This window comes from Bos mutus, chromosome 1 (assembly GCF_027580195.1).
Source record: "Bos mutus isolate GX-2022 chromosome 1, NWIPB_WYAK_1.1, whole genome shotgun sequence".
Lineage (NCBI taxonomy): Eukaryota > Metazoa > Chordata > Mammalia > Artiodactyla > Bovidae > Bos > Bos mutus.
This window is the reverse complement of record NC_091617.1, coordinates 120,698,797-120,726,395: the sequence shown is the minus strand read 5'-3', so window position 1 is coordinate 120,726,395 and position 27,599 is coordinate 120,698,797. Positions and strand designations below refer to the sequence as shown.

The window sequence follows — 27,599 nt, the reverse complement described above, 5'->3', positions numbered from 1 at the left end:
ACATTAAAATGGAAGGTATTAATTGAATTGGCTGTGTTTCCTGACTTCTGTATTTGCTTCATGTAGTAAGGCTTTGTTAGTTTTTGTTTGCTTGTTCTTAAGGCCTGAGGCTGTTTATTTTTCAGAGCCTTAGATTCCTTTTTTGACTGAGCTTTTACTGCAAATAGATAAAGTTCCTGCTCTGTACTACTGCTTTTACTAGCTTAGAAGTTTATTAATATGCTTATTTATATCCCTAGCACATACATGTATGTAAAGCATACTTTGATTTGTAAATATTACCTTTTTTATGGAATGTAAATGTACCTTTTGCCACTAGAACAAATTGATTTCATCTGCTGTCTCATCTTTAAACCTATTATTTACCCAACTTTTAGCTTTTTCATTATAATGTAAAAATGTCTCTCTACTATAAGAAGATTAATAAACAAAGTAGAAAAGACTGCTTATGAAAAAATACTTTAGAAACCCTGTCCTTTTGATTAGGAACCAGTACTTCTACCAGAAAAACTTCAAAGTGCTCTCTAAACATTGAATTTTCATCAGTGATGCTGCAAGCCTTAGCTCTCATCTTTCATGCTTACCATGCAATAACTTCAAAAGGATAAAAAGAAAGAATGGTAATCTCTCAAAGCACCACTGTGCTACGGTCAGTCATCTTGTCTTTAGTTATCATGCATTCACAAGCAGATAATTGCTTCATTACATTATGCTTTAATAAATATAGTAATTAACATTTTGTTACAAAAAAAGAAAAAAGCCAATAGTCAAACCATTCAGAAATGAAATCCAGAGCCCAGGGGATTTCTAAAAGAAAATGAAAAAGAATTAGACAGCGTCAAATATAGACCTCTTCAAAGGGAAAGAGATCATTTAAACTTGTCTTTTACTTACTGAAATACATTCTGCATATTTTATTGTTTTTGTCATCTTGCTTGTTATAATCCAGCCAGTGAATGTTCAAAGAACATAAAATCCTACAAATAAATAAATGGAATATGAGTGAATTGACAAAAAACCAACAATTAAGATCAAGAGTCTTACATGGAAGCTTTGATTATATAAGGCAATTATGTTTCCCAGTGGTGTTCCAGGAACATGTGATTTATCAGGAGGAGAAAAATCAGAAAGTTTTAAGCTTCATGACACTCACATATCTAATTAGCAGAGTTTAAGTAACCTGGAACGGAGAAGGCAATGGCAACCCACTCCAGTACTCTTGCCTGGAAAATCCAAGGATGGAGGAGCCTGGTGGGATGCAGTCCATGGGGTCGCTAGGAGTCGGACACAACTGAGCGACTTCACTTTCACTTTTCATTTTCACTTTCATGCATTGGAGAAGGAAATGGCAACCCACTCCAATGTTCTTGCCTGGAGAATCCCAGGGATGGGGGAGCCTGATGGGCTGCCATCTATGGGGTCGCACAGAGTCGGACATGACTGAAGTGACTTAGCAGCAGCAGCAGCAAGTAACTTGGAAAGCTTATTTGAATCAGCATGATATCACCAGGCAAAATTTGGGGTGGTCAAGAGTTTTTAAAATTAGATTTTTGGATAGTCTGGGTCATCATGAGAAGCTGTAATAGACACGGACCTTTAAACAAGAGTAAGATATGTCATCATGGACCATGTGGTTGGTAACTCAGCTTTCATCTGAGAAAGTACTGAAAACTATACCTGAGGGAACTTGGTGGATTATGCAGTGGTAGACTTCACTTTCACTTTTCAGTTTCATGTATTGGAGAAGGAAATGGCAAACCACTCCAATGTTCTTGCCTGGAGAATCCTAGGGACGGGGGAGCCTGGTGGGCTGCCATCTATGGGGTCGCACAGAATCGGACACAACTGAAGCGACTTAGCAGCAGCAGCAGCAGCAGTCTCAAACAAAAGACCAAATTACTTGTGAATACTTGTGAGTTTTGCTGTTTGGATCAGGGAATATCCTCCAATCAGCAACTTCTAAAGATTTCTGACCACAAGGTAATAAAATGGAGACAGCATTTACAAATTAAAAACATAATTCTTGGTGACAAATTGTTTTAAAAGCTATATTGGCCAAGGGTGAGTGATAGTCATTCATTTATGTCTGACTCTTTGTGATTCCATGGACTGTAGCCTGCCAGGCTCCTTTGCCCATGGAATTCAGGTAAGAATACTGGAGTGGGTTGCCATTTACTTCTTCAATATTGACCAAGAGCAAAGTGCAAATATTTTATAATATTATGGTAAAAAGGAAAAGAAAAGCAATGGATGGAATGCTGTCTGATAGTCTCAGTAAGTGTGTTTCTCTCTAAGACCCTGGAGTAAAAAAGTTATCTTTCCAGATAATCAGGGTGTTACTTCAGTCAGTGCTATCAGTTCAGTTCAGTCACTCAGTCGTGTCCAACTCTTTGCGACCCCATGAATCGCAGTACGCCAGGCCTCCCTGTCCATCACCAACTCCCGGAGTTCACACAGACTCACGTCCATTGAGTCAGTGATGCCATCCAGCCACCTCATCCTCACCTCATCCACCTCACCTCATCCTCGTCCCCTTCTCCTCCTGCTCCCAATCCCTCCCAGCATCAGAGTCTTTTCCAATGAGTCAAGTCTTCACGTGAGGTGACCAAAGTACTGGAGTTTCAGCCTTAGCATCATTCCTTCCAAAGAACACCCAGGGCTGATCTCCTTTAGAATGGACTGGTTGGATCTCCTTGCAATCCAAGGGACTCTCAAGAGTCTTCTCCAACACCACAGTTCAAAAGCATCAATTCTTCAGTGCTCAGCTTTCTTCACAATCCAACCCTCACATCCATACATGACCATTGGAAAAACCATAGCTTTGACTAGACAGAACTTTGTTGGCAAAGTAATGTCTCTGCTTTTCAATATGCTATCTAGGTTGGTCATAACTTTCCTTCCAAGGAGTAAGCATCTTTTAATTTCATGGCTGCAGTCACCATCTGCAGTGATTTTGGAGCCCCAAAAAATAAAGTCTGACACTGTTTCCACTGTTTCCCCATCTATTTCCCATGCCAGGTCCATGAATAAAGGCAAATTGGAAGTGGTCAAACAGGAGATGGCAAGAGTGAACGTCAACATTCTAGGAATCAGCGAACTAAAATGGACTGGAATGGGTGAATTTAACTCAGATGACCATTATATCTACTACTGTGGGTAAGAATCCCTTAGAAGAAATGGAGTAGCCATCATGGTCAACAAAAGAGTCCGAAATGCAGTACTTGGATGCAATCTCAAAAACGACAGAATGATCTCTGTTCGTTTCCAAAGCAAACCATTCAATATCACAGTAATCCAAGTCTATGCCCCAACCAGTAACGCTGAAGAAGCTGAAGTTGAACGGTTCTATGAAGACCTACAAGACCTTTTAGAACTAACATCCAAAAAAGATGTCCTTTTCATTATAGGGGACTGGAATGCAAAAGTAGGAAGTCAAGAAACACCTGGAGTAACAGGCAAATTTGGCCTTGGAATATGGAATGAAGCAGGGCAAAGACTAATAGAGTTTTGCCAAGAGAACGCACTGGTCATAGCAAACACCCTCTTCCAACAACACAAGAGAAGACTCTACACGTGGACATCACCAGATTGTCAACACCGAAATCAGATTGATTATATTCTTTGCAGCCAAAGATGGAGAATCTCTATACAGTCAGCAAAAACAAGACCGGGAGCTGACTGTGGCTCAGATCATGAGCTCCTTATTGCCAAATTCAGACTTAAATTGAAGAAAGTAGGGAAAATCACTAGACCATTCAGGTATGACCTAAATCAAATCAGTGCTATAGTCATAGGGAATTGTTGACATTTTTGCCATCAGCTTGTTATTAATATATAAAATACATGTGTAGGGCAGATTAAAGGCTTCCTTGGTGGCTCAGTGTGGTAAAGAATCCTCCTGCCAAGCAGAAGACACAAGTTTGATTCTTTGGTCAGGAAAATCCCCTGGAGAAGAAAATTGCAACCTACTCCAGTATTCTTGACTGGGAAATCCCATGGACAGAGGAGCCTGGTGGGCTATAGCCCATGTGGATGCAAAAGAGTTGGACATAATTTAGCAACTAAATAGCAGCAGCAGCAGGGCAGATTAAAGGTAATATATTTTTAATATAAACATTAAATAAGGGGACTAACCGGAAGGTCAAATTAAGGTTTTGGGAAAAGGGTGGGAGTATGTTTATGTGCATGGTATGTTTGGTGTCAAAATACAGAATGGTCAAAAAATAGAAGGGAGTAGGAAGTGACAAATTAAAAGCCTTGTTAAACAGATAAGGAGAATGGAAAAATGAAAAAGTATGTGGTGACAGGAAAGATTGACTGGACTTGGTTACATTTATAGATGAAAATGGAGTAAGAGACAACTTAGTATAAAAGCCTAGCACTCTGTGTATTGATATTAATTCTATCTCTACCCATATAGGGAATCAATAAGTTAAAATAATTTCTCTAAAGCTGCTCTCAGAAAAAGTGCTACTATATTTATTTTTAATTAAACTCTAAGTATCTATGAATGGCATCACCAAGGAATTATTTTTAGTTAATATAACTCTCAAGTGTCTCTAGAAGAGCCTAAGTAAATAGGACCACTTTTTTGCCCACAGTAGCACATATTAACATAACCATAAGATTTAGGATCCTAAAGCCTTGAAGAATAACATGAGAGGAAGAATGAAGGTTTACTTTAAAATTCCATGAACTTTTGTGAGTGCAAGAGCTGAAAAAGGTAAGCAATGAGGGAAAAATTAGAAGGAAAGTGGGGAACAGAGAAAATCAGGTCAGAGTTTGGCACAAGTATCACTTGACTTCGATTCTTTCATCAGCAATCTAAAAGAAAATGTTTTTGATGAAATTGTTAAATTGAGAAGAAAAGACAAAGGCATTATATCTTTGTAATAATAGAAACGGCTATATATTAACTCATCTCTGTTTACTCACGTACCTGTGTAGTTATTGGAAGGGCAAGAAAACTGCACTTTTCACATTTTGAATATCACCTGACTCCTTGGTAAGCAATTAAACAGCCCTGAACCTTACCCAGGATAAATAATGTGATTATTTGTGTTTACATATTTTTCACTGGAAGTGAAAATAAGAAAAAGTTGAAAGTCGAAAGAGAAGGCTAATTCAAATATTGAGAAACGATGAGTAGGATGTAGATAGGGAATCCATCCTTGAGAAGAGGGGATTTGAGGGCCACTGGAGGAAGGCTACCCAATATGAATGCAGGCTGTTACATTCTGACTTCTAAACACTGTTGGCCACAAACTAGTTTGTGTATATAACTGTGTATAAAACTGACTCTGTGGGGTAAAAACTATGTGAAACGGGATGGCTCTGTAATAACTGACAAGTGAAAAGGAAAGAAATGAACCACCTCAATCTTTAAGACCACACTTACAAACAGAAAGCAAGCACCAATCATGGCTGCTTTGACTGTCACATCGAGGTCCGCAGGAACGTGAATCCCAAAGTTGTCAGCATTGGTGAAAACATCGTTCACAAAGCCTGACCAGTACTTAGAAATCTTTCCAATTGTAAGCTTTTCATTAATGGTCTTCACCTTTGAAAAGAAAATAAGAGGCTGTAAATTTGAAGGTGAAACCTATGATTTTACATTTTTCCATGTTTACTTCATGAGATATAAGAATAATTTTATTCATCATCTTTAAATGACAATTCAATGGCACTCATTCCTTTATATAATCTTAGGTTTGTAAATTTAACTTTCCAGTTTGTTATTCAGGAATTTTGTTTTTCTGACATTTTTTTTAACCATCATAATCTTTTTTTCTCCTTTCTGTATGCGGATTGAGAATTTAACTGCAATAAGTAATTAAGGCCAGACTGCCACAAGATGGCAGCAGGTACATAGTTTAAATTACATAGTCTAACCATGATGATAATCCTTCTACCTGAGGTCCATATTTTAAATCTGAATTCTTCATGCAAAAAAAAAAAAAAGAAAAGAAAAGAAACAAAGAAAGAATATTTTTGAGAAAGATTTTAGAGGAAATTTTTTAGATAAAATTAATTTCCAAGTATAATTTATTTTTTTATTGGTAAGATTTTATAATTACTGATTTGCTTAAATATTATCAGTTCACTTCAGTCACTCAGTTGTGTCTGACTCTTTGTGACCCCATGGACTGCAGCATGCCAGCCCTCCCTGTCCATCACCAACTCCCAGAGTTTACTCAAACTCACGTCCATTGAGTCAGTGATGCCATCCAACCATCTCCTCCTCTGTCATCCCCTTCTCCTCCTGCCTTCAATCTTTCCCAGCATCAGGGTCTTTTCCAGTGAGTCAGCTCTTCGCATCAGGTGGCCAAAGTATTGGAGTTTCAGCTTCAGCATAAGTTCTTCCAGCGAATATTCAGGACTGATTTCCTTTAGGATAGACTGGTTGGATCTCCTTGCAGTCCAAGAGATTCTCAAGAGTCTTCTCCAACACCACAGTTCAAAAGCATCAATTCTTTGGTGCTCAGCTTTCTTTATAGTCCAACTGTCACATCCATACATGACTACTGGAAAAGCCATAGCTTTGACTAGATGGACCTTTTTTGGCCAAGTAATGTCTGCTTTTTAATATGCTGTCTAGGTTGGTAATAAATTTTATTTCCAAGGAGCAAGTGTCTTTTAATTTCATGGCTGCAATCACCATCTGCGGGGATTTTGGAGCCCCCAAAAATAAAATCTTCCACTGTTTCCATTGTTTCCCCATCTATTTGCCATGAAGTGTTGGGACCAGATGCCACGATCTTAGTTTTCTGAATGTTGAGTTTTAAGCCAACTTTTTCACTCTCCTCTTTCACTTTCATTAAGAGGCTCTTTAGTTCTTCTTCACTTTCTGCCATAAGGGTGGTGTCATCTGTGTATCTGAGGTTATTGATATTTTTCCCAGCAATCTAGATTCCAGCTTGTGCTTCATCCATTCCAGCATTTCTCATGAGGTACTCTGCATATAAGTTAAATAAGCAGGGTGACAATATATAGCCTTGATATGCTCCTTTCCTGATTTGGAACAAGTCTGTGGTTCCATTTTCAGTTCTAACTGTTGTTTCTTGACCTGCACACAGATTACTCAGGAAGCAGGTCAGGTGGCCTGGTATTCCCATCTCTTGAAGATTTTACAAGTCATTGCTTAATTTCATTTTTGTGTTATACTCAGACATTTACAAGGTCATTCCTTTATAACTAACCTAAGTCCTATTTTTCATTTGAAAAACTTCTCTGGGCTAATGTACCACATAAATTCAGACTAATAATTTCACATGAAAAAGTCTATAGTTCTTTTCAACTAGAAGGAATCTAGAATTAAACTATCCACTATTCATTTGCTTGCCCTGTTTCTCATTCAAAGGCTTAAAGTGATATAAACTTTCACTTTCTGTGTGGAAGTAGAAGATAGAAAATAAAGGAAGTTACTTAGGTCATCTCTATACCATAAATGGGATTTATGGTGGCTTACTGGTAAAGAATCCACCTGCCAATGCAGGAGATGTGGTTTGATCCCTGGGTCAGGAAGATCCACTGGAAAAGGAAATGGTAACCCACTCCAGTATTCTTGAGTGGAGAATCCCATGGATAGAGGAGCCTGACAAGCTACAGTCAATGGGTTTGCCAAAGAGTAGGACATGACTTAGCCACTAAAAAACAATACCATAAATATTAAAACTCTTAGTTCAGTTCAGTTCAGTTCAGTCGCTCAGTCGTGTTTGACTCTTTGCAACCCCATGAACTGCAGCACACCAGGCCTCTCTGTCCATCACCAACTCCCAGAGTTCACCCAGACTCAGGTCCATCGAGTCGGTGATGCCATCAGCCATCTCATCCTCTATAGTCCCCTTCTCCTCCTGCCCCCATTCCCTCCAAGCATCAGAGTCTTTTCCAATAAGTCAACTCTTCGTATGCGGTGGCCAAAGTACTGGAGTTTCAGCTTTAGCATCGTTCAGCTTTAGCATCATTCCTTCCAAAGAACACCCAGGGCTGATCTCCTTTAGAATGGACTGGTTGGGTCTCCTTGCAGTCCAAGGGACTCTCAAGAGTCTTCTCCAACACCACAGTTCAAAAGCATCAATTCTTTGGCGCTCAGCTTTCTTCACAGTGCAACTCTCACATCCATACATGACCACTGGAAAAACCATAGCCTTGACTAGACAGACCTTGGTTGGCAAAGTAATGTCTCTGCTTTTTAATATGCTATCTAGGTTGGTCATAACTTTCCTTCCAAGGAGTAAGCATCTTTTAATTTCATGGCTGCAGTCACTATCTGCAGTGATTTTGGATCCCCAAAAAATAAAGTCTGCCACTGTTTCCACTGTTTCCCCATCTATTTCCCATGAAGTGATGGGACCAGATGCCATGATCTTAGTTTTCTGAATATTGAGCATTAAGCCAACTTTTTCACTCTCCACTTTCACTTTCATCAAGAGGCTTTTTAGTTCCTCTTCACTTTCTGCCATAAGGATGGTGTAATCTGCATATCTGAGGTTATTGATATTTCTCCCAGCAATCTTGATTCCAGCTTGTGCTTCTACCAGCCAAGCGTTTGTCATGATGTACTCTGCATAGAAGTTAAATAAGCAGGATGACAATATACAGCCTTGACGTACTCCTTTTCCTATTTGGAACCAGTCTGTTGTTCCATGTCCAGTGCTAACTGTTGCTTCCTGACCTGTATATAGGTTTCCCAAGAGGCAGGTCAGGTGGTCTGGTATTCCCATCTCTTGAAGAATTTTCCACAGTTTATTGTGATCTACACAGTCAAAGGCTTTGACTGAGTCAATAAAGAAGAAATAGATGTTTTTCTGGAACTCTCTTGCTTTTTCAATGATCCAGCGGATGTTGGCAATTTGATCTCTAGTTCCTCTGCCTTTTGTAAAACCAGCTTGAACATCTGGAAGTTCATGGTTCACGTACTGCTGAAGCCTGGCTTGGAGAATTTTGAGCAGTACTTTACTAGCATGTGAGATGAGTGCAATTCTGCAGTAGTTTGAGCATTCTTTGGCATTGCCTTTCTTTGGAATTGGAATGAAAACTGACCTTTTCCAGTCCTGTGGCCACTGCTGAGTTTTCCAAATTTGCTGGCATATTGAGTGCAGCACTTTCACAGCATCATCTTTCAGGATTTGAAATAGCTCAACTGGAATTCCATCACCTCCACTAGCTTTGTTCGTAGTGATGCTTTCTAAGACCCACTTGACTTCACATTCTAGGATGTCTGGCTCTAGGTGAGTGATCACACCATCGTGATTATCTGGGTCATGAAGATCTTTTTTGTACAGTTCTTCTGTGTATTCTTGCCACGTCTTCTTAATATCTTCTGCTTCTGTTAGGTCCATACCATTTCTGTCCTTTATTGAGCCCATTTTAGCATGAAATGTTCCCTTGGTATCTCTAATTTTCTTGAAGAGATCTCTAGTCTTTCCCATTTTGTTGTTTTCCTCTATTTCTTTGCATTGATCACTGAGGAAGGCTTTTTTTTTTTTTTCTTCTTGCTATTCTTTGGAGCTCTGCATTCAGATGCTTATATCTTTCCTTTTCTCCTTTGCTTTTCACCTCTCTTCTTTTCACAGCTATTTGTAAGTCCTGCTCAGACAGCCATTTTGCTTTTTTGCATTTCTTTTCCATGGGGATGGTCTTGATCCCTGTCTCCTGCACAATGTCACAAACCTCAGTCCATAGTTCATCAGGCACTCTATCTATCAGATCTAGTCCCTTAAATCTATTTCTCACTTCCACTGTATAATATTTTGCTCAAATTCACATCCATTGAGTTGGTGATGCTGTCTAACCATCTCATTCTCTGCTGCCCTCTTTTCCTTTTCCTTAACAGTTTTTCCTAGAAATAAATCTTAGAGGAAATAGTCTAAAGTATGTATTTCTTTTTTGTTTATTCACTCTATTCATTCATGTGTATCTCACATAGGACATTAAGTTTACAGGATTTCAGGGCACATGACTCACCTAGAATACAATGTACATTTTACAAAATGGGCTGTCATAACTCCAAAAATTCTTGGCATAACTTTCCTAAGAGTATAGAATAAAAATAAGCCTTATAATTGAGGAGTACATACCTTAGACTATTTCCTCTAAGATTTATTTCTAGGCAAAACTGTTAAGGAAAAGGAAAAGAGGGCAGCAGAAAATGAGATGGTTAGATAGCATCACCAACTCAATGGATGTGAATTTGAACAAACTCTGGGAGATCGTGAAGGATACAGAAGGCTGGCATGCTGCAGTCCATGGGGTCGCAAAGCATTGGACACCACCTAGCAACTGAACAAAGCTGTTAAGATAGTTCATATTACACATTGAATTTGCAAGTACTTACTGCTTTCTGATTTACACACATATGTTTATATGGAAATAGATTGTTACACAAAAAGAAGTTAGCAAGTCTTACTTACATAGCTTTTAAATTAATGATATTTTAATGGAGTATGCTCTTGAGATCAGATTTGGAATATGTTACCACCAGGGATATAGGAAAGAAGATGTGATTTCAGTGATTCTAAACTAAATATATTTGCTTTATACCATAGGTGCTATAATTCCACACACATCAAATTTTTGTAGTATGTTCTAAAAAAAATTCTTGAACTTATGTCTCTGGAATTATGAGTTATTATGGGCATGCACAATATTACTTATTCCATTATTTCACAAATATATTATTTTCTGAATTTATTTCAGAAATATTTCATGATTTGAACATTTAAAAAATTGAATTATGTTGCAAAAAATCAGGACCTAAGTGAAACAGTCCTTCATTTGTCAATCGTACCTCAAAATCCACATCGCCAAAACAGCCACATGTTGCACCAGGACCAACAATTTTCAAAATATCTTCTTTGTTTGCATTTTGGATTGTGAATTTAGGCAGAAAGGGGTCCCACTTCTGTGCAACATAACCAACTATAGAACCAGGAGGGGCTTGGATTTCTAACTGTAGGAAGAGATAATAATAAAATAAGATTTCCTAAGGTTATTGTATTTTAATTTTACTACAATGTCTGCTTACTTCTAAACAGTATATAAAAGATTCTAAATATCTGCTTCTATGCTATACTGGATTTTTAAAATAATTTTTAGAAACAAAGAAATTCACTGTATAGATTCCTCATGATCCACTAAAAGTCCATGTCTTTGATCTTCATTCCCTAAGGAAAACCTACCCCAGGCCTGTCTTCTGACCCTGGGATACTGGCTTCTTTGCCATGTCTGTTCCAAGTACAATAGTTGGACAAGCATTGAAGTTGTTTCCTTTAATGTACTTCATATTTATCCCCTCTTGGTTGTTGTCACAACACACATCTATTTTTAAGCCTCACGTCTTGATTCTTATAATTTTTTTTTCCTCTTTGATTTATCAACTTCAGCTTCTCTGTGCTAACAAATGCTTCTTGCAGAGTTACAGTTGTTACACACCAATGTGATTTCTGTTTCATTTTGTCCAAAGCATTAAAAGAATATCATTTGCATTTTCAGAGCTGACTAGTATTTTGCTCCATTATCATTCATCCCCCTAATTTCTTAATTGTCCATAATACTGTATTTCAACATATTTATTTAGCCAATTCAAATACTTTGTATTAATAAAATAAGCTGGAGTGGGTGAAAATGATGAATATTGTTTGCTTTTAAACCAAGCCAACTCTCCATCATCTGATCTCTCTTTGTCTTTTCTTGTTAAATTCATAGTTTTATGTGCATGTCTGTAGTGTTTTTGGATAGATAAAGGTATTCTCAACAAGACTTCTTAGAATTACATAGATTTGTTCTAGGATCACTTCTAAAGTAATTGATTTGATTTCAACCAAATTAAAAATATACTAATCAGTATTAGGATGCATCCTATGTTTAATTTATGTGACATGGGGTTCAGTTCAGTTCAGTTCAGTCACTCAGTCGTGTCCGACTCTTTGCGACTCCATGAATCACACCACACCAGGCCTCCCTGTCCATCACCAACTCCCGGAGTTCACTCAAACCGACATCCATCGAGTTGGTGATGCCATCCAGCCATCTCATCCTCTGTCGTCGACATGGGGTTACTTTGAAATAAAATATTAACTGTCAGAAATGTTATAATGGGTGCATATTCTGGGTTATACTGACTTTAGCATCTTGGGGCATATTAGATATTGAATATCCCCAGTAAAAGGATGAAAATTCTTGGGCTGCAAGAATTTGAGTACCTTAGCAATCCTATCACTTGACCAGATAATTGCCTATAAAGAGTTGCAGAATTAGCTTCAACATATATTGTTAGAAACTTCTCTACTTAAGGAGAGTTCTGTATTAATATTTACTTCCCATTGTGCTAAGTACAATATTTATACATAGGTCCTCAATAAAGAAACTTGGGTTTGAAAAAAGATACCTGGATCAAATCCCTCTTATGATATATTCTAGACGTGTGATCACAGGTGAGGCCCCTCTAAGCCTCAGTTTCCTCTATTGCAAAATGTAGAGAGTAAAATCTATTTCTTCTCACTTAGAGGTTCCTGATATCAAAGAGATCAAAGTAAGTATATATTCCACATAAACTTAACTGCATCATGTCCATGAAAGTTATTACTATAGATTTACTAAAAGGTGATAAAAATCTATTATATATTAAAATATAATAATCAAATGATTCCCTCTAGAAGAATAACACACTCTTTGCTGAACCTTGAAGTTTATCATAAATGGGTAAATGGAACATGAGATACTGTTCTAAAAATAATACTGACCCAGGAGATTCCTTTAGGAGAGTTTAGTATCACTCAGCACTCCCTGAACTTTGTACCAATGAGAAGATGAAGAGTAGATCTGCTTAATGGTGGAACTTACAGATATTACCTAGCTAATACAGAGATTCAGGAGGATGTGTCTCATTTACATGATGCATGAGCTGTCTTTCCAAGTTACCACCACGGAAGCCACTATAGTTTTTCATTGGAAATGAAAAAAAAAATATTAGTGAATCACCAAATCCTTAAGCTGTTCTGATCTTAAAGGAGCAACATTCTAATTCAACAATTGAAAGGTTAATGACCTTGTATCGCCAGCTGCATGTCATTTATTAAAGAAATAATTGCTAACCTTTCCAATTGTGGAAAATAAAAGCACACCCAGGTCAGTGACTAACCTCTTGTAGGTAGCAAGGGCACCAGCAGCTGTTACACCTCAAGGGCCTGTTGACTGTAATCACCTCTTGACCTGAGTTATCGGTGATCTTCAGAACGCATGATCGCAGAGTGGAACAAAAAGTACGGTTGAAGCAGATGCTTTCCTCCACTGCAAAGTATATTCTTTGTCCCAAGCTGTTTTTAATCTCATATTTGTTGGCGGTCTCAGTGCCCAGTATCACTAATGGAGCAAAAAAAAAAAAAAAATTATCAAAATCATGCTACTGCTTAGTATCAAACCTTTATATGAGTAAAAATAGTAGTGTTATTAGAAGAAAGCAGCATGACTGATTAGTTATTAAGTACATGGTATCTTCTTCAGACAAATCTATTTCTGTACTCTAAATTTTGAGGATTTAGCCATAGAAATCAAAGCAGACTCTGTGAAAAGAGCTGTGCAATTGATAAATTTTGATTCCAGTTATATGACTTATTTGGACACTTGTAGTACTTTACAACTAGGGAAGCAATGCTCTAAAGAAGGATCATACTCAAATTATTCTGTCATTGTTATGGAATTTACTGGGACAACTCACAGTGAAACTAATGATTCTATCTAAAAATCTATTTGGTACTATATCTATGAACTGGACATGGAACAACAGACTGCTTCCAAATAGGAAAAGGAGTACGTCAAGGCTGTATATTGTCACCCTGCTTATTTAACTTATATGCAGAGTACATCATGAGAAACGCTGGACTGGAAGAAGCACAAGCTTGAATCAAGATTACTGGGAGAAATATCAATAACCTCAGATATGCAGATAACACCACCCTTATGGCAGAAAGTGAAGAGGAACTAAAAAGCCTCTTGATGAAAATGAAAGTGGAGAGTGGAAAAGTTGGCTTAAAGCTCAACATTCAGAAAACGAAGATCATGGCATCTGGTCCCATCACTTCATGGGAAATAGATGGGGAAACAGTAGAAACAGTGTCAGACTTTATTTTTCTGGGCTCCAAAATCACTGCAGATGGTGACTGCAGCCATGAAATTAAAGGACGCTTACTCCTTGGAAGAAAAGTTATGACCAACCCAGATGGCATATTGAAAAGCAGAGACATCACTTTGCCAACAAAGGTCTGTCTAGTCAAGGCTATGGTTTTTTCCTGTGGTCGTGTATGGATGTGAGAGTTGGACTGTGAAGAAGGCTGAGCGCCGAAGAACTGATGCTTTTGAAATTTGGTATTGGAGAAGACTCTCGAGAGTCCCTTGGACTGCAAGGAGATCTAACCAGTCCATTCTGAAGGAGATCAGCCCTGGGATGTCTTTGGCAGGAATGATGCTAAAGCTGAAACTCCAGTACTTTGGCCACCTCATGTGAAGAGTTGACTCATTGGAAAAGACTCTGATGCTGGGAGGGATTAGGGGCAGGAGGAGAAGGGGACGACAGAGGATAAGATGGCTGGATGGCATCCCTGACTCGATGGACTTGAGTCTGAGTAAACTCCGGGAGTTGGTGATGGACAGGGAGGCCTGGTGTGCTGTGATTCATGGGGTCGCAAAGAGTCAGACACGACTGATTGACTGAACTGAACTGAACTACAGCTTCATGCTATCTATTTATTTCAATTTTGACATACTTTAGGTGTTATCTAGAATATTAAGGACAAACATACTCAAGTAATTTGTGTATTCAGCATTATAAATTTGTGCCCTGTTAAATGACTTGGTTTTTGATGAATCACTGACAGTATGATAAAACAGTAGAACTTTATTTTGATGTTTTTTTGTTGGTCTCAGCCTCAATTTCCATGTCTGAAATTGTTAAGAAAATTTAAATTATTAGCAGCCATGGAAATGACCAAGTAGCTTTTATTACTTCAAGATTAAAAATAATATTACATTCCTAATGACAATATCATCAAAGATTTGGGGAGTTTTATGCTTTTAGGCTTATGTATATCAGACTAATAATTTTACTTTCAGTGGGAGAGAGGTCCAACAGGGAGGGGACATATGTATACCTATGGCTGATTCATGTTGGTGTTTGACAAAAAACAACACAATTCTGTAAAGCAATTATCCTTCAATTAAAAAATAAATTAAAAAACCCTTCCCAGAAAAAAAAATAGACCTAGTGCTCTTTTTTATTTAATTCTCTCCTAAACATTTAACTTTATAAAATACTTTAATAATTTTAATAATTTAACAATTTTAATAATTACAGAATGTACTTACTTCCAAGAAGCTCCACCTGCTGGTGTATAATTATCAGGTCTAACTGTTAAAAGATGACATGAAGGAAATACAAAGTATTACATCACAGGTCTTTGAAAACCTTTGCAGCTATTACTATTAACCTGTTTACTGGACTCATGAAATTAGGTGTTTTTCATGTTCTCTGTGTGGAAAATGGTAGAAAACAACTCACATTTTATAATGAAGGAAAAAAATAAAAAAAGCTAACATGGTTTTTACTCAAGTAAAAATTACAAGAACCTTGAAAATTTCAAAGCAAAATTGCTCTGAATAAGAATAGGAACTGTGGTTAGCTCTGTGTTTTTCCTGTGGTGATAAGATAGCTCTTGGAAATTATACCAATACCCTTGAGAATATTTTTAAACAGTCTCTGAATAAGAATGCCTATGAGGTTTTAAACTTCTTTCTCACTCTCTCTTTAAAAGAAATGAACGAAGAGGATACAAACAGTAATGATCTGCATGCTTGGCCTCTCCTCTCAGCCCTAACTACTTCACTCTGTCAGGTGGTAACTCATTCCTGATTGTGATGAAAAGTCTGTTAAAGCTGAGAAAGGCAATTCTTTAATTTCTTTCTTCAGTCACACTTTTCTTTGAACTAAGGGAAAAAAATCCATAAATCCTGTCAACAAAATACCAGTTTAAGCAGAAAAGAGTTAGCTTCTAAATGAATGACACATTAAAACTTGCCTATGCAATTAGAAATGAAGTTAATTTACAGAGATAAATTAGTCACAGGTAGCTGAGATGTGACTGTGTTAAACAGAATATAATACAAATGGGTTTTTTTAAGGAAATATTTAAAATATGTTCTTAGAATGAATTTTATCTGTGTATATTTTAATTTTCATATGCAGCATTTAAAGATTCACTAAGATAAAATCATGAGCACTGAATACAGTACTGATTATTGCCTTTTTGAATGCTTAATTTTCTATTTTGCCTTAAAATTTTCACTTTATTCTCTTTTCACATTAACAAACTCACTGATAACTTTCAAATAAATGTAGTAATTGTTAACATTTGGAATTGATTGGGCAATCACAAACCCTGAAAATATGAAATTATCTTATTTCCTTTATTCTTCTTGTATATCCTGAGGTAGAGGTAAAAGCTAGTATCATTTCTTCTTATTACTGATAAGAGTGTACATATGCCCTCCTCTCCAAGATTCACAGATATATTTTTTACAAAAATAATTTATGATATAAGATATTCTAGAACATATTTAAACAACTACGACTAAATCTTTAAGAAATCGGAATTGGTCTTTGTTATGTAGTGTTGTTAGTTCTGTTTTCCTCTTTTGAGGGAAAAGGAGGGTTGACAGAAGAGAAGGGGCACACATGATTATTTAGCAGTGCATCTATGGAGGCTCAGATGGTAAAGTATCTGCCTTCAAGGAGGGACACCCAGGTTTGATCCCTGGGTGGGGATGATCCCCTGGAGAAGGAATGGCTACCCACTTCAGTATTCTTACCTGGAGAATTCCATGGACTGTAGCCTGGTGGGCTATAGTTCATGGGGTGTTGAAGAGTTGGACACGACAGAGTGACTAGCACTTTCTTTCCCCCCAGTGTGTAGGCATAACTTAGAGATGGAGAAGAAGTTTTGGGGTGTGAAAGTAAGGTTTGAGTTTAGGAACTTTGACTATTTATGTCATGGATCAAGTTTCAGCCCTGAACTTTAGAGACTATTGGCTGAAAAGGATAAATGTGCATCTCTAACATCTAATAATAGTGGTTGTTTATTTAATGACCACCTTGAGGTAGTCACTGTGCTAGATATTTGACATAGTGTCTGATTTAGTCCTCACACACATCAGAGAACAGGATATCATTACATGTAACATGTAATGTACATGTAACATGTGAGGAAACAATCCCAGAGAAAGAAAGTGGTTTTGCTCAAGATCATAGAGCTTGTAAGTGGTTAGGCTGGGATATGAACCCAGGCAGTGATACCATGGATTTCAACTTGCTCTCTACTCTGCTGTACCAGCATAACTTAACTAATCTTAGGAACTGGGAGAAACAATTCTTAAGTGACACTGTGGAACTTCTGAGTACCTTTCCTCCCTATTTACTCTTATACTCACCCATCGTCTCTAATAACCTCGAATGTGGCCAAACCTGTGGACAAACCTCCTGGATATGAGGGTCCTGGTTTTGGTTGTTCTTCTAGTTTCCTTTAAGTAGCCCTGGGCCACTTATAAACTGTGGTCCAAAAGAGCCTTTTCATCTTTTGCTATTAATTGATGGACCAGGAATAGTTGGAAACTTTAAACAGATTACATCCTGTATTCAGGTGTTAGGACAAGCAGAGCACTCCTACAGTAAGAAAGCTTCAGAATGGACACCGAATGACAGCCTTGGAAATATATGAACAATCCATATGTATAATTTATCAGGCTTACAGGTATCAATGATTCAATTTAATATATGTATTGGGTTGGCCAAAAAGTTCATTTGGATTTTTCCATAAGATGTTACAGGAAAACCATAAGAAACTTTTGGTCAACCTAGTACTTCAAAATAAATGGAATCTTACATGTGCCTTTATAAATTTTAACTCAGTACTCTGATCTGTAGGTGACTAAATAAAAGTCATCCTTTGATGCTTATAGGATAAAATGTTATTGACTATTATGAATATGTTAATTTAACTTGGAATGAATATAGTTTGATCCCATCCCCTGGAGAAGGAAATGGCAACCCACTCCAATATTCTTGGCTGGAGAATTCCATGGACGGAGAAACCTGGCGGGCTACTTTCCATACAGTCACAAAGAGTCAGACATGACTGAAGTGACTCAGGACAATCTATAATACATGAACAACATACATGTATACACATACATATGTAAATATATATGTACATACAAATATTTTTATATGTATGTGTATATAAACATATACACAGACACACACATACACTTGCCACCTGGGAGTTTATTTTCAATTTGTTAGTGAAAACATGATTATCAATAGTTACTGGATAATAATGATTAAAAGAGAGTAGGTGATTTTTTAAATATTTACATTGAGATTTTAATTTGGAAGCATTTTTATTGAGTATTTTCCTGTTTGTTTATTGAAGCATGCACTATTTTCAAATATTCATAATTTTATTGTGGTTTTTAGATAAAAGCTTACAAAATTCTTCATATATGTATATATATATGTTTCTCACAAACTGGAAGTATTAAAAACTTTTTAAATGCTTATTCATCCTGTTCTGTATGCACTGCTTTAAAGCAAATGTGTTCTTTTAGTATAAAGACTATAAAATCCATTCCCTTTGAAGGAAAATACCCACCAATTTGTGAAATATTTTTGTTTTCTGAAAAAGAGTACCAAAGGTATACATTTGGAAAATTGACTTTGTTTTAGAACTGAAGCCAGTGGGCTCATATCTCTATCAAATATGAAAAAAAAGTGTGTTCATGTCAAGCATCTGGCTCTGGGTATGTCATCGTTCATGGATGGAAGAAGAATATGTGATGGCCATATGTGATCATCAAACCCCAGCCCTCTGGCACTGGTATATCACTTTTATACTTGGCGAAACCTTGTCTGACAACATTCCCAAACAGCTTGCAGCAGTTAATCAACTCTAGTCAGCTATTACAGCTGATCCTTTCTGCAGATGGAAGATGGTAGGTTAGCTTTTCCAGCTCTTTTACATATCTCCCTGAGCTCTCCAGTCTCTAAAGTACATTTGTCTGCCAGTGGGTTTCTGGAGAAGGCATCTGCAATTATAAACATTTTCCCAGGAACATATGCTGTGTGCAGCTTAAACCCTATCAGGCATAACAGAAATCTCTTGCACCTTAAGGGAATTAACACAGAGATTTGATTTTGATAAAGGAGTTAGACTTTATAGTTAGAAAGAGTGCCAAACAAGCTGAAAATTGCAGCACATGTGCTGACATCTCAATATTAGTGTATTTCTAATCGTGTGTAAGATAAATATTAAAGCATCAATAATATATACAAATATCAATTGCAACTTATATGCCATAAAATTCAGATGATATTTCTTGACTGATTTATTATAAGGCTTGAATCACTGCTTACCCTCCAATGACTAGAACAGTGACTATACTTAATATGATCTTTCAAGCAAATTGGCTCAGAGATGGCAAAAATATCAGAAGACAGTAATGCTAACTTGATAGCTTGATTTCTCTTGGATTTCCATCCACCTTTTGAGATTCAGTTGACAATGTTAAGCTCTCAACTCATTGAGAAAGTCTCTCCTGAGTACGTTGATCTTTAGCAGCCTTTCTCTTCTCTTTTATTGTTTAGTCGCTAAGCCTTGTCCAACTGTTGCGACCCCATGGACTGTAGCACAGGCAGCTCCTCTGTCTGCCTGGGATTTCCCAGGCAAGAATACTGGAGTGGGTTGCCATTTCCTTTCACAGGGGATCTTCCTGATCCAGAGATTGAACCTGTGTCTCCTGCATTGCAGGTGGATTCTTTACCCATGAGCCACCAAGGAAGCCCTCTCTTCTCTGTACACCTGCCCAAATTAAAAGTCAACACTTTTAATTGTTGACAAAATGTTTTTTCAATATTTTTTTGTCTTTGCCAAAAAGGTTGCAGAACATTTGGATGAGAGGAACTAGGTTTTATACCATTTATGTGCCTTGATTATAGCAGGTACTCAATTAATATCCTTTAATTAAATAACTGTAAGTGACTAGACATATTAGACAATTCCTCTAGGATTTAAATTTGCTGACACCTTGAGCAATGAGGAGAAGAAGGATAAGGTGCTAAACAGCTCAATCAAAAATGTTTAGTCTTCTCTCTGTGTCAGGTAAATAAGGAAAATAGAAGTGGTTATAAAACAAGGCAAAAGTTTCTTGCCAAGTAATAGAAATAAATAAAAGACAGATTGTATAATGCTTTTCTCACTTCAATAAGTTATTTGCTGAAGTTTTTAGTCTTGATTGGAGGGGAAGAAACCAAGTTTGCATTTGTCTTAAAGGGAAAAAAACTTTGCAGAAATAGAGAGAGAAAAGCACCTGGCTTAAATATTCTAGGCCAGGAGGGAGATTCCCTGGTGGAGGGGGACCCCGCTGCCATACTTGGTACCCTGGATTGGAAGGTAAGATATGAAGACCATGGTCTGGGTCTGAAGCTCCCGGAAGAAAGCCAGGCGGACCTCTGCTTCTTTGGTTCTCTGCATCTGCAAGAGAACGACAGTTCCAGACCATATGTAAATGTAGACCATTTTATTTAGTCGTCTTGTAATATTTCCTGCTGCTTAATTCACAAGGTAGAGTATCTTCCACCTAGCCTCTCGCTTCAGTGCCCCTTCCTTCATTTTCTATATTCACTGTCACCACCACTTCATCTTGAACCCAGAGAAAAAGGAATGTAGTTGTGAGAAAAAGTTGGATAATTTGGGCAAAATAAATCATTTTAGAAAATATGTTTTTTGAAAGCAAGTGAAACTTCTATTCAAAGAACTGAAAGATTATAAACTACAAATGGAAAATCAATGACTAAAGAAACTAGGTATTCTCTACTCATAAAAGGATGACCTTAGACATACGTTTTGAATCATACTTAATGATTTTTGAGTATATTCTCCTTTCTTCAAATATTATGAAATTGCCTCATAATTTCCAAGATTATTTTGTCTCTTTTCATCAGTCATTCCACTATGCATAGATTTAATTCAGTGGTTCTTATACTTTAGCCTGCAGCAGAACCACCTGGCCTGCCTCTAAGTTGTTTCAGTCATGTCTGGCTCTTTGTGACCCCATGGACTATAGACCACCAGTCTCCTCTGTCCATGGGTGTTGCCAGTTAAGAATACTGGAGTGGGTTGCCATTTCCTTCTCCAGGGGACCTTCCCAATCCAGCGATTGAACCTACGTGTCTTATGTCTTCTGCATTGGCAGATGGGTTCTTTACCTCTAGTGCAACCTGGGAAGACCAAAAACCACCTTGGAGGGCTTAGCAAAACACACATTGTTGGGCTCACTCCAGACTTTCTGATTCAGTGGATGGAGTGGGGATGGAGCTTGAGAATTTGCAGTTCTAATAAGTTCCCAGATAAACTAATGCTGTGGGACCAACAATATATACTTTGAGAACTAATGGGAATATTTGAAACTAATTTATGAGATTCTTAAGGGCAGTGTAATATTTAAATTTAGCTGTGATTTCCCAATACGCAAGCAAAATCTTTTTTGACAGTGTTAATCCCTTTGTAGCTCATCCAACATTATAAAAGATAAAATAATTAGAAAATTATAAAATGTTTGGCTTTGATTTTTCAAATAATCACCTGTTTTCTATATTATTGCCAGGTAAAATTGTTACTATTTTGATTATCTCTTAGGTAGATATCGATTAGATTGAAATTTGGAAATTTACTATTTATCCTGCATTAATCTGGAGCCCATGTGATATTATGCATATGACCTATAAGGGGTACATGCAAAATTCTTCTTTTTCATTAAAAATATACTTTATTACCTTTCTACTATTATTTTTCCCTTTTCTTCTCACATGACCACCTTTGACTATCTTCCTCATTGCTGCTGCTGCTGCTGCTGCTGCTGCTAGGTCGCTTCAGTCGTGTCCAACTCTGTGCGACCCCATAGACAGCAGCCCACCAAGCTCCTCTGTCCATGGGATTTTCCAGGCAAAAGTACTGGAGTGGGTTGCCATTTCCTTCTCCAATGCATTATAGTGAAAAGTGAAAGTGAAGTCGCTCAGTCGTGTCTGACTCTTCGAGACCCCATGGACTGCAGCCCACCAGGCTCCTCCATCCATGGGATTTTCCAGGCAAGAGTACTGGAGTGGGGTGCCATTGCCTTCTCCGTCTTCTTCATTAGATACCATTAATTTTTTCAAGACTATCTGTGTTCTCATTTCTCATCTTTATTAAGTCACATTGTCAGACATCTCACATGTGCATTCATTTCATTTACGTGTTGCTATTTTAGATTGAGTGTATGTGTAGAGCAAGGTTCATGATATGTGTTTTCAAATATCAGAGGAGCCATTATGAAGAAAAGTAACTTAGTGGATGAGATGGTCGGATGCATCATCAACACAATGAACATGAGTTTGAGCAAATTCTGGGAGATAGTGAAGGACAGGGAAGCCTGGCATGCTGCAGATCATGGGGTCGCAAAGACTCAGAAAAGACTCAGTGACTGAACAACAATGAACAACAAACTTAGACTATTTTGAAGACCTATGAATGGGAAGGACAAGGAAAACTGGCTCTGGATTAATAGGAGGAAGATATTTATGGCAGCTGCACAAAGATTTGGATAAGCATTCATTGTACTTATACTAAAATCGGAGTTACAGCTTTATAATTCACAGTAGATTTAAATGGTCTCCCTTAAGCACTGACACCCAAGTCCATGTAATTTGTGTGTGTGTCTGTTGAGGGGCAGTATTATTCTGAATCTTTTAAACCTCTAAAGAGTAAATTTGAAGAAAGGACTGATTTTCTTTTGAATAGTATTCATTCCTCTTCATTCATTGTCTCCCAAACATGTCCTGTATGAGCACTTGAGAGAGATTTAAAAAAAAAAAAAAATGGTGAACGAATATAGGCTTCAAGGTGTGGTCCTTTGGACACTAACATAAACTGTTACTAGGAACAATTGGCTCATTAAGGTCATGTGTACATTTGATGTTAATGAGGAACATTAATTGCCAGATGGTCCAATTATTTATTTAACCATAAGGTTGTGGGAGTAGACAAAATGGATCTCTAAGATTATACTAGTCTGTGACATTTAGCATTTGGACATGCTTTAGGGGTGTGACTGAATGGAAACAAACTTGTCATTTGGCCCCATGAAAATAGAGCCCCATACTGACAGTATTATAGCAATTTGCTTCCCTAAAGTCCCCCATCCTGAACTTCTCTCAGATCTGGGACAGACACAAAGGATATAGACTTCAGAATTCCTCTTGCTCTAGGGAAAGGGGCCTGAATGAGAACCTCTCCCCAAGAGTGAATAGCTGAGAAAACTGAGAGGAAGCCTATGTAACACTGTCAGATTTGGGAGAGGAGCGAATGCCACATTAGCAATAGCGCCTGGAAAATAATAAAAGGGTACACACATCCTTTCATTGGCTGTAGTGCCAAAAGCACTGTTGTTATTGACTTTCAGAGGAACAGAGACAAAATTGTGATCTGGGGAACACTAGTTTAAAATGATAAAATTCAGAATAGTGTTTCATCTCAGAGATGGAAGTATATGGCTATTGAATAGTAAGGGACCTTTATGAGCGGCCAGAAATATTTTATATCTTGATCTTGGGTAGTGGCTACACAAGCGCATCCTGATTTTAAAAATCACAGAGCTTAAGTTTGGTGCCTTTTATGCACTTAACTGTACCCATATTATCCTTCAATTGGTAAAAAAAAAAAATATGTGTAGGGATTAATTTCTAATAACTGATAAAAGCTTATTAGATTCTCTTTTGTCAATTTTACTGTTAAAAAAATTAGCAAATTACTCCAAATTTATCTTGTAAATTATTTTGCTATGACAGAATGTGGTGGGTTACTGAATGTCTAGCAACTGGTTCTACATTCCTCACATAGGTCTTTAGATTTCATGGCATTAATGTACTGCAGCCCAGATCACGTCCAAAGTCTTTACTAGGAAGTCGAGGCTCAGTCAGACACTTCTGAGAACACCATTCTGAGATCACTTGCTTGCTCTTCTGGGATTTTGGTTTACATTGGAGCAGCAGAGCCTTTGAAGATCTAAACTGAAGCTTCTGTTCAGTTTAGATCATCCTGGGAATGCCTGTTTTTCTCAAACTTTAAGTTTGAGACCAAAGTGTTCATAAATTGCTTTTGTTTTTTCTAACTAGGGGACTTCAGACCACACAAATATTCCTTCAGTTCTAATGGCATCCAAAGTCCAAACTATCCTTTGATTTAGTGGTGCTGACGGAACTGCCTGTGAAATGTGTGAAATGTTCAACTAGCCTGTATTCCCTGGGAAAATGCTATCTGCCAATACAGATTAATGGGCCAGAGAACATCATGACAGTATAAATAATGTCTTTAAATCTATTTGAATAAAACTCCACAAAAATATAATAAAGTGACTTCCCCCTGAAACAAGATTTTTAAGTTCTATAGGGTCCTCTCGCAGATATTTTACCCACTTTATCCGTTAAATATTTTGACTGGGTTGCAGAAACGGTGTTAGTTTTCTACTTAAAGTTTTACCTCTTAAGTTGAGTCTTGAGCCCTTATCATTACTGAACATCACTGCTCTTTTTGGTAGATTAATCATATTTTGATCATAATATTGCTTTCTAGTCACAAGTTTCTTCAAAGACTACGACTACCAGTTGAAGAAGAAACTCCTTTGAATTTCTATCTGGCTTTGAATTTCTATCTACGGTTTTAAAAATGTATAACCAGCTTATAAATATTTCACATCCTCTGCAACTCTTTACCGTACAGGCTACAGTTGTTGCTGTAACTCTTACTTGATAAAGTGATGAAATGTTTCGGACTGAGTCTTAGTGTCAGTCTTAAATGAAGGAAAGAACGTGCCAAGATTTTGTCTTCAAATATAAAAATGAGACACATATATTAAAATTCATGATTTTGAAGTTTCATGTCTATATTTTACAATTTGCTTGAACTTTCCCAGTGATACTCAGAGACTAGTGTATGGTGACAAAAAGTGAAAAAAAAATTACTTCCTTTGTTTCAAGTTAAAAAGCATCCTAAGTGTGTTTTGACAAAGGAAGCAAATAAGTGTACACATTTCTCTGATGTAGATCATTAATTTAATTTAGGATATTTTAAATCGGTGGACTCTGTTAATCCTATTTGTAATTAGGTTAAAAGGTTTCCACCAATTATACTGATCACAATTCTTCATGATAAAACTGTTCATTAGAGCTCAGAGTTTAATGGCTTCTTCTGATAATGGAATGAAAACACATTATAATTTCATTTTTATATCATTTCACAAGTGTTTTTAGTGAGATTGCAACTCATTACCTAAAAGCAGCATATCCCTTTTCTTCTGAGCAGTTCTTTGAGACAGCACTAATGAGATTTACATTTTCAGGGATGTGAGGAGAATTTACCAGTCCCCCCTCCCAAAGTCTTTAATTAATCTGTTTGCTTAAATTAGTTTCTGTTTAGTTTTTATGTATAATTTACCATCAAATAAATTTTCAAAGATTTTTGCTTCGTTGTTCAGAAATATTTGCTTCTAGTCCATTAAATTTACTAGGATCTCCTGAGAACACACGTTTAATTCTCTACAATAAATGCCTGTATCACATATTTTAAATAGCAGATAGGAAATTAAAAAATATTGAACTATAACACTTTTAACTTATGTATGAAAAGTTTTCTACCAATCTCTTTAAACTGGAAATATCAACTTGTGTTTCGAATTAAATATTCCTATTCTAAATTTTGCTCTGCAGCTCTTCTCATTAAGGTTTATATTTATGATAACAAAAACATTGTTTATATCTTAACTTTTGGATTCTTTTAGGTAGAGTGGGTTTGGTTTTTTTTTAAATATATTTAATGCAATATGCTCTTTGGCATTCAAAGTTAAAAACTACAAAGTTCCAAAGAACTAAATGACAGGTTTTAAAGTATCAATCTCACTGATTGTAACACCTTACAACCTATATTTTCAGTCATAAGGGAAATATTATTAGCTGTCTATATTTACTCTTACCTTTAGAGGCCATGAATATGTCTGAGTCACTTATCCAAAGGCAGCCAGGTTAAAAGAAAGGCTCTTCTTGTTGCAGCAAAGAGAAACACAGCAGGCATAGAACTTCAGAGGGTGTCTGCTTCTTGTCAGCTTACAAACACCAGAGGAAGGGAGAGCCTTGCAGCTTCCGGATGCTGTGTTTTATCATTTTGAACAACAGGAGGAGACAAAGCCATCATAAAAAGTACACACTACTCACAAACCATCATCCCACTTGGTGGCTGAAGGACCAATTGGAAAAGAATAAAAACCCAGGAAAGAAAATACGCAATGCTTATTTTTATGGACTGTATTTCCATTTAATATTTAAAAATTATTTCTTGAAATATGTATTTTTTCCCTCACTGCAATAGCCGAAATATTTCATTTTTCTAATTTCTAGCAATCTCCTGTAACAGAGTCTGTGATAAAACATTCTATCACATGTAGGTTTCTGACAGTTCTAAAGATATTTTTTAAATTTTGTAAATGTTTGGGCAGTCGTATTCTTATGTTTTCTCAGGATTTCTTCCCACTCTGTCTCCCTGTAACAAACAAGAAAAGAATTATTTTATGCTATTTATATGCATAAATATATATTTAGTTTATTTTTATTTGAATTTTATTAATCAGAGGAATTTGAAAATGCAAACCTTCAATAATCTAAAGTTAAATGAAACATAGAGGTAATATTTAACTGCATTGCATTTTTTTTCCAAGGGAAAAAAAATAACTGTAACCTTGACTAGCCAGCTGATATTTCTCAATGCCCATGGAGATTTTGCTCAACAAGTCAGTGACCTGGTTAATATAATTTGGAGAGGTTGAATTAGTTGGATTTACTACTTTATCAGCCACACTGTCTACTTCTAAAAATAGTTAAGTGGCCTGAGAAGGCACAGATAGTAATGAAAAATCATAAAGACAGCTCACAGGTTGTAGAGCAACAAAAGTGTAGGTTCTTCCTATTTGGCAAAGAGGTGTTTCTTTTTGTTGTTGTTTTGAAGTGTTCAAGGTTGAAATGAGCTACCGTTATCCGAGTTATCATTTTGCATAAAAGGTATATAAATATGACTAGTATTTTTAAATTATATTTTATGTTTATTAATTTCTTAATGTTTGCCATGGGCATCTGATAAAACTTTGATCTAAACCAAGTAAGTTGTTATTAGAACTATCAAACATGATATTTTAAATTATAGTCACAAGGGACCAGCTAATTTTGACTTTGAACAGAGCACCAATTTTAAAACAAAGTATAAAAATCTAGTGGAAGTGAGAAATAGATTCAAGGGATTAGATCTGACAGAGTGCCTGAACAACTACAGAAGGGAGTTCGTGACATTGTACAGGGGGCAGGGATCAAGACCATCCCCAAGAAAAAGAAATGCAAAAGGCAAAATGGTTGTCTGAGCAGGCCTTAAAAATACCTGTGAAGGGAAAGAGACACGTGTACCCCAATGTTCATCGCAGCA

At 36.9% G+C, this 27,599-nt stretch overlaps 1 protein-coding gene across 1 annotated transcript; it reads right to left on the bottom strand.

The window, feature by feature from the left end:
- Positions 1 to 711: 711 nt before the first annotated feature.
- Positions 712 to 26,241, bottom strand: PLSCR5 (phospholipid scramblase family member 5). Its single transcript, XM_005899342.2, has 8 exons — positions 26,107 to 26,241; positions 20,413 to 20,576; positions 15,361 to 15,403; positions 13,142 to 13,362; positions 10,790 to 10,951; positions 5,399 to 5,560; positions 895 to 977; positions 712 to 807 (listed from the first exon to the last, which is right to left on the bottom strand). The coding sequence occupies exons 1-7, from the start codon at positions 26,117 to 26,119 to the stop codon at positions 939 to 941; spliced, it is 804 nt and encodes a 267-aa protein (XP_005899404.1). The 5' UTR covers positions 26,120 to 26,241; the 3' UTR covers positions 712 to 807; positions 895 to 938.
- Between the last annotated feature and the right edge of the window lie 1,358 nt (positions 26,242 to 27,599).

Coding starts and splice junctions, on each gene's coding strand:
- PLSCR5 (XM_005899342.2), bottom strand. Junction 13,363..15,360: donor GCAGGTGGAGCTTCTTGGAA/GTAAGTACATTC, acceptor TTGCTCCATTAG/TGATACTGGGCACTGAGACC. Junction 978..5,398: donor TTGGTGCTTGCTTTCTGTTT/GTAAGTGTGGTC, acceptor ATTTATTTGTAG/GATTTTATGTTCTTTGAACA.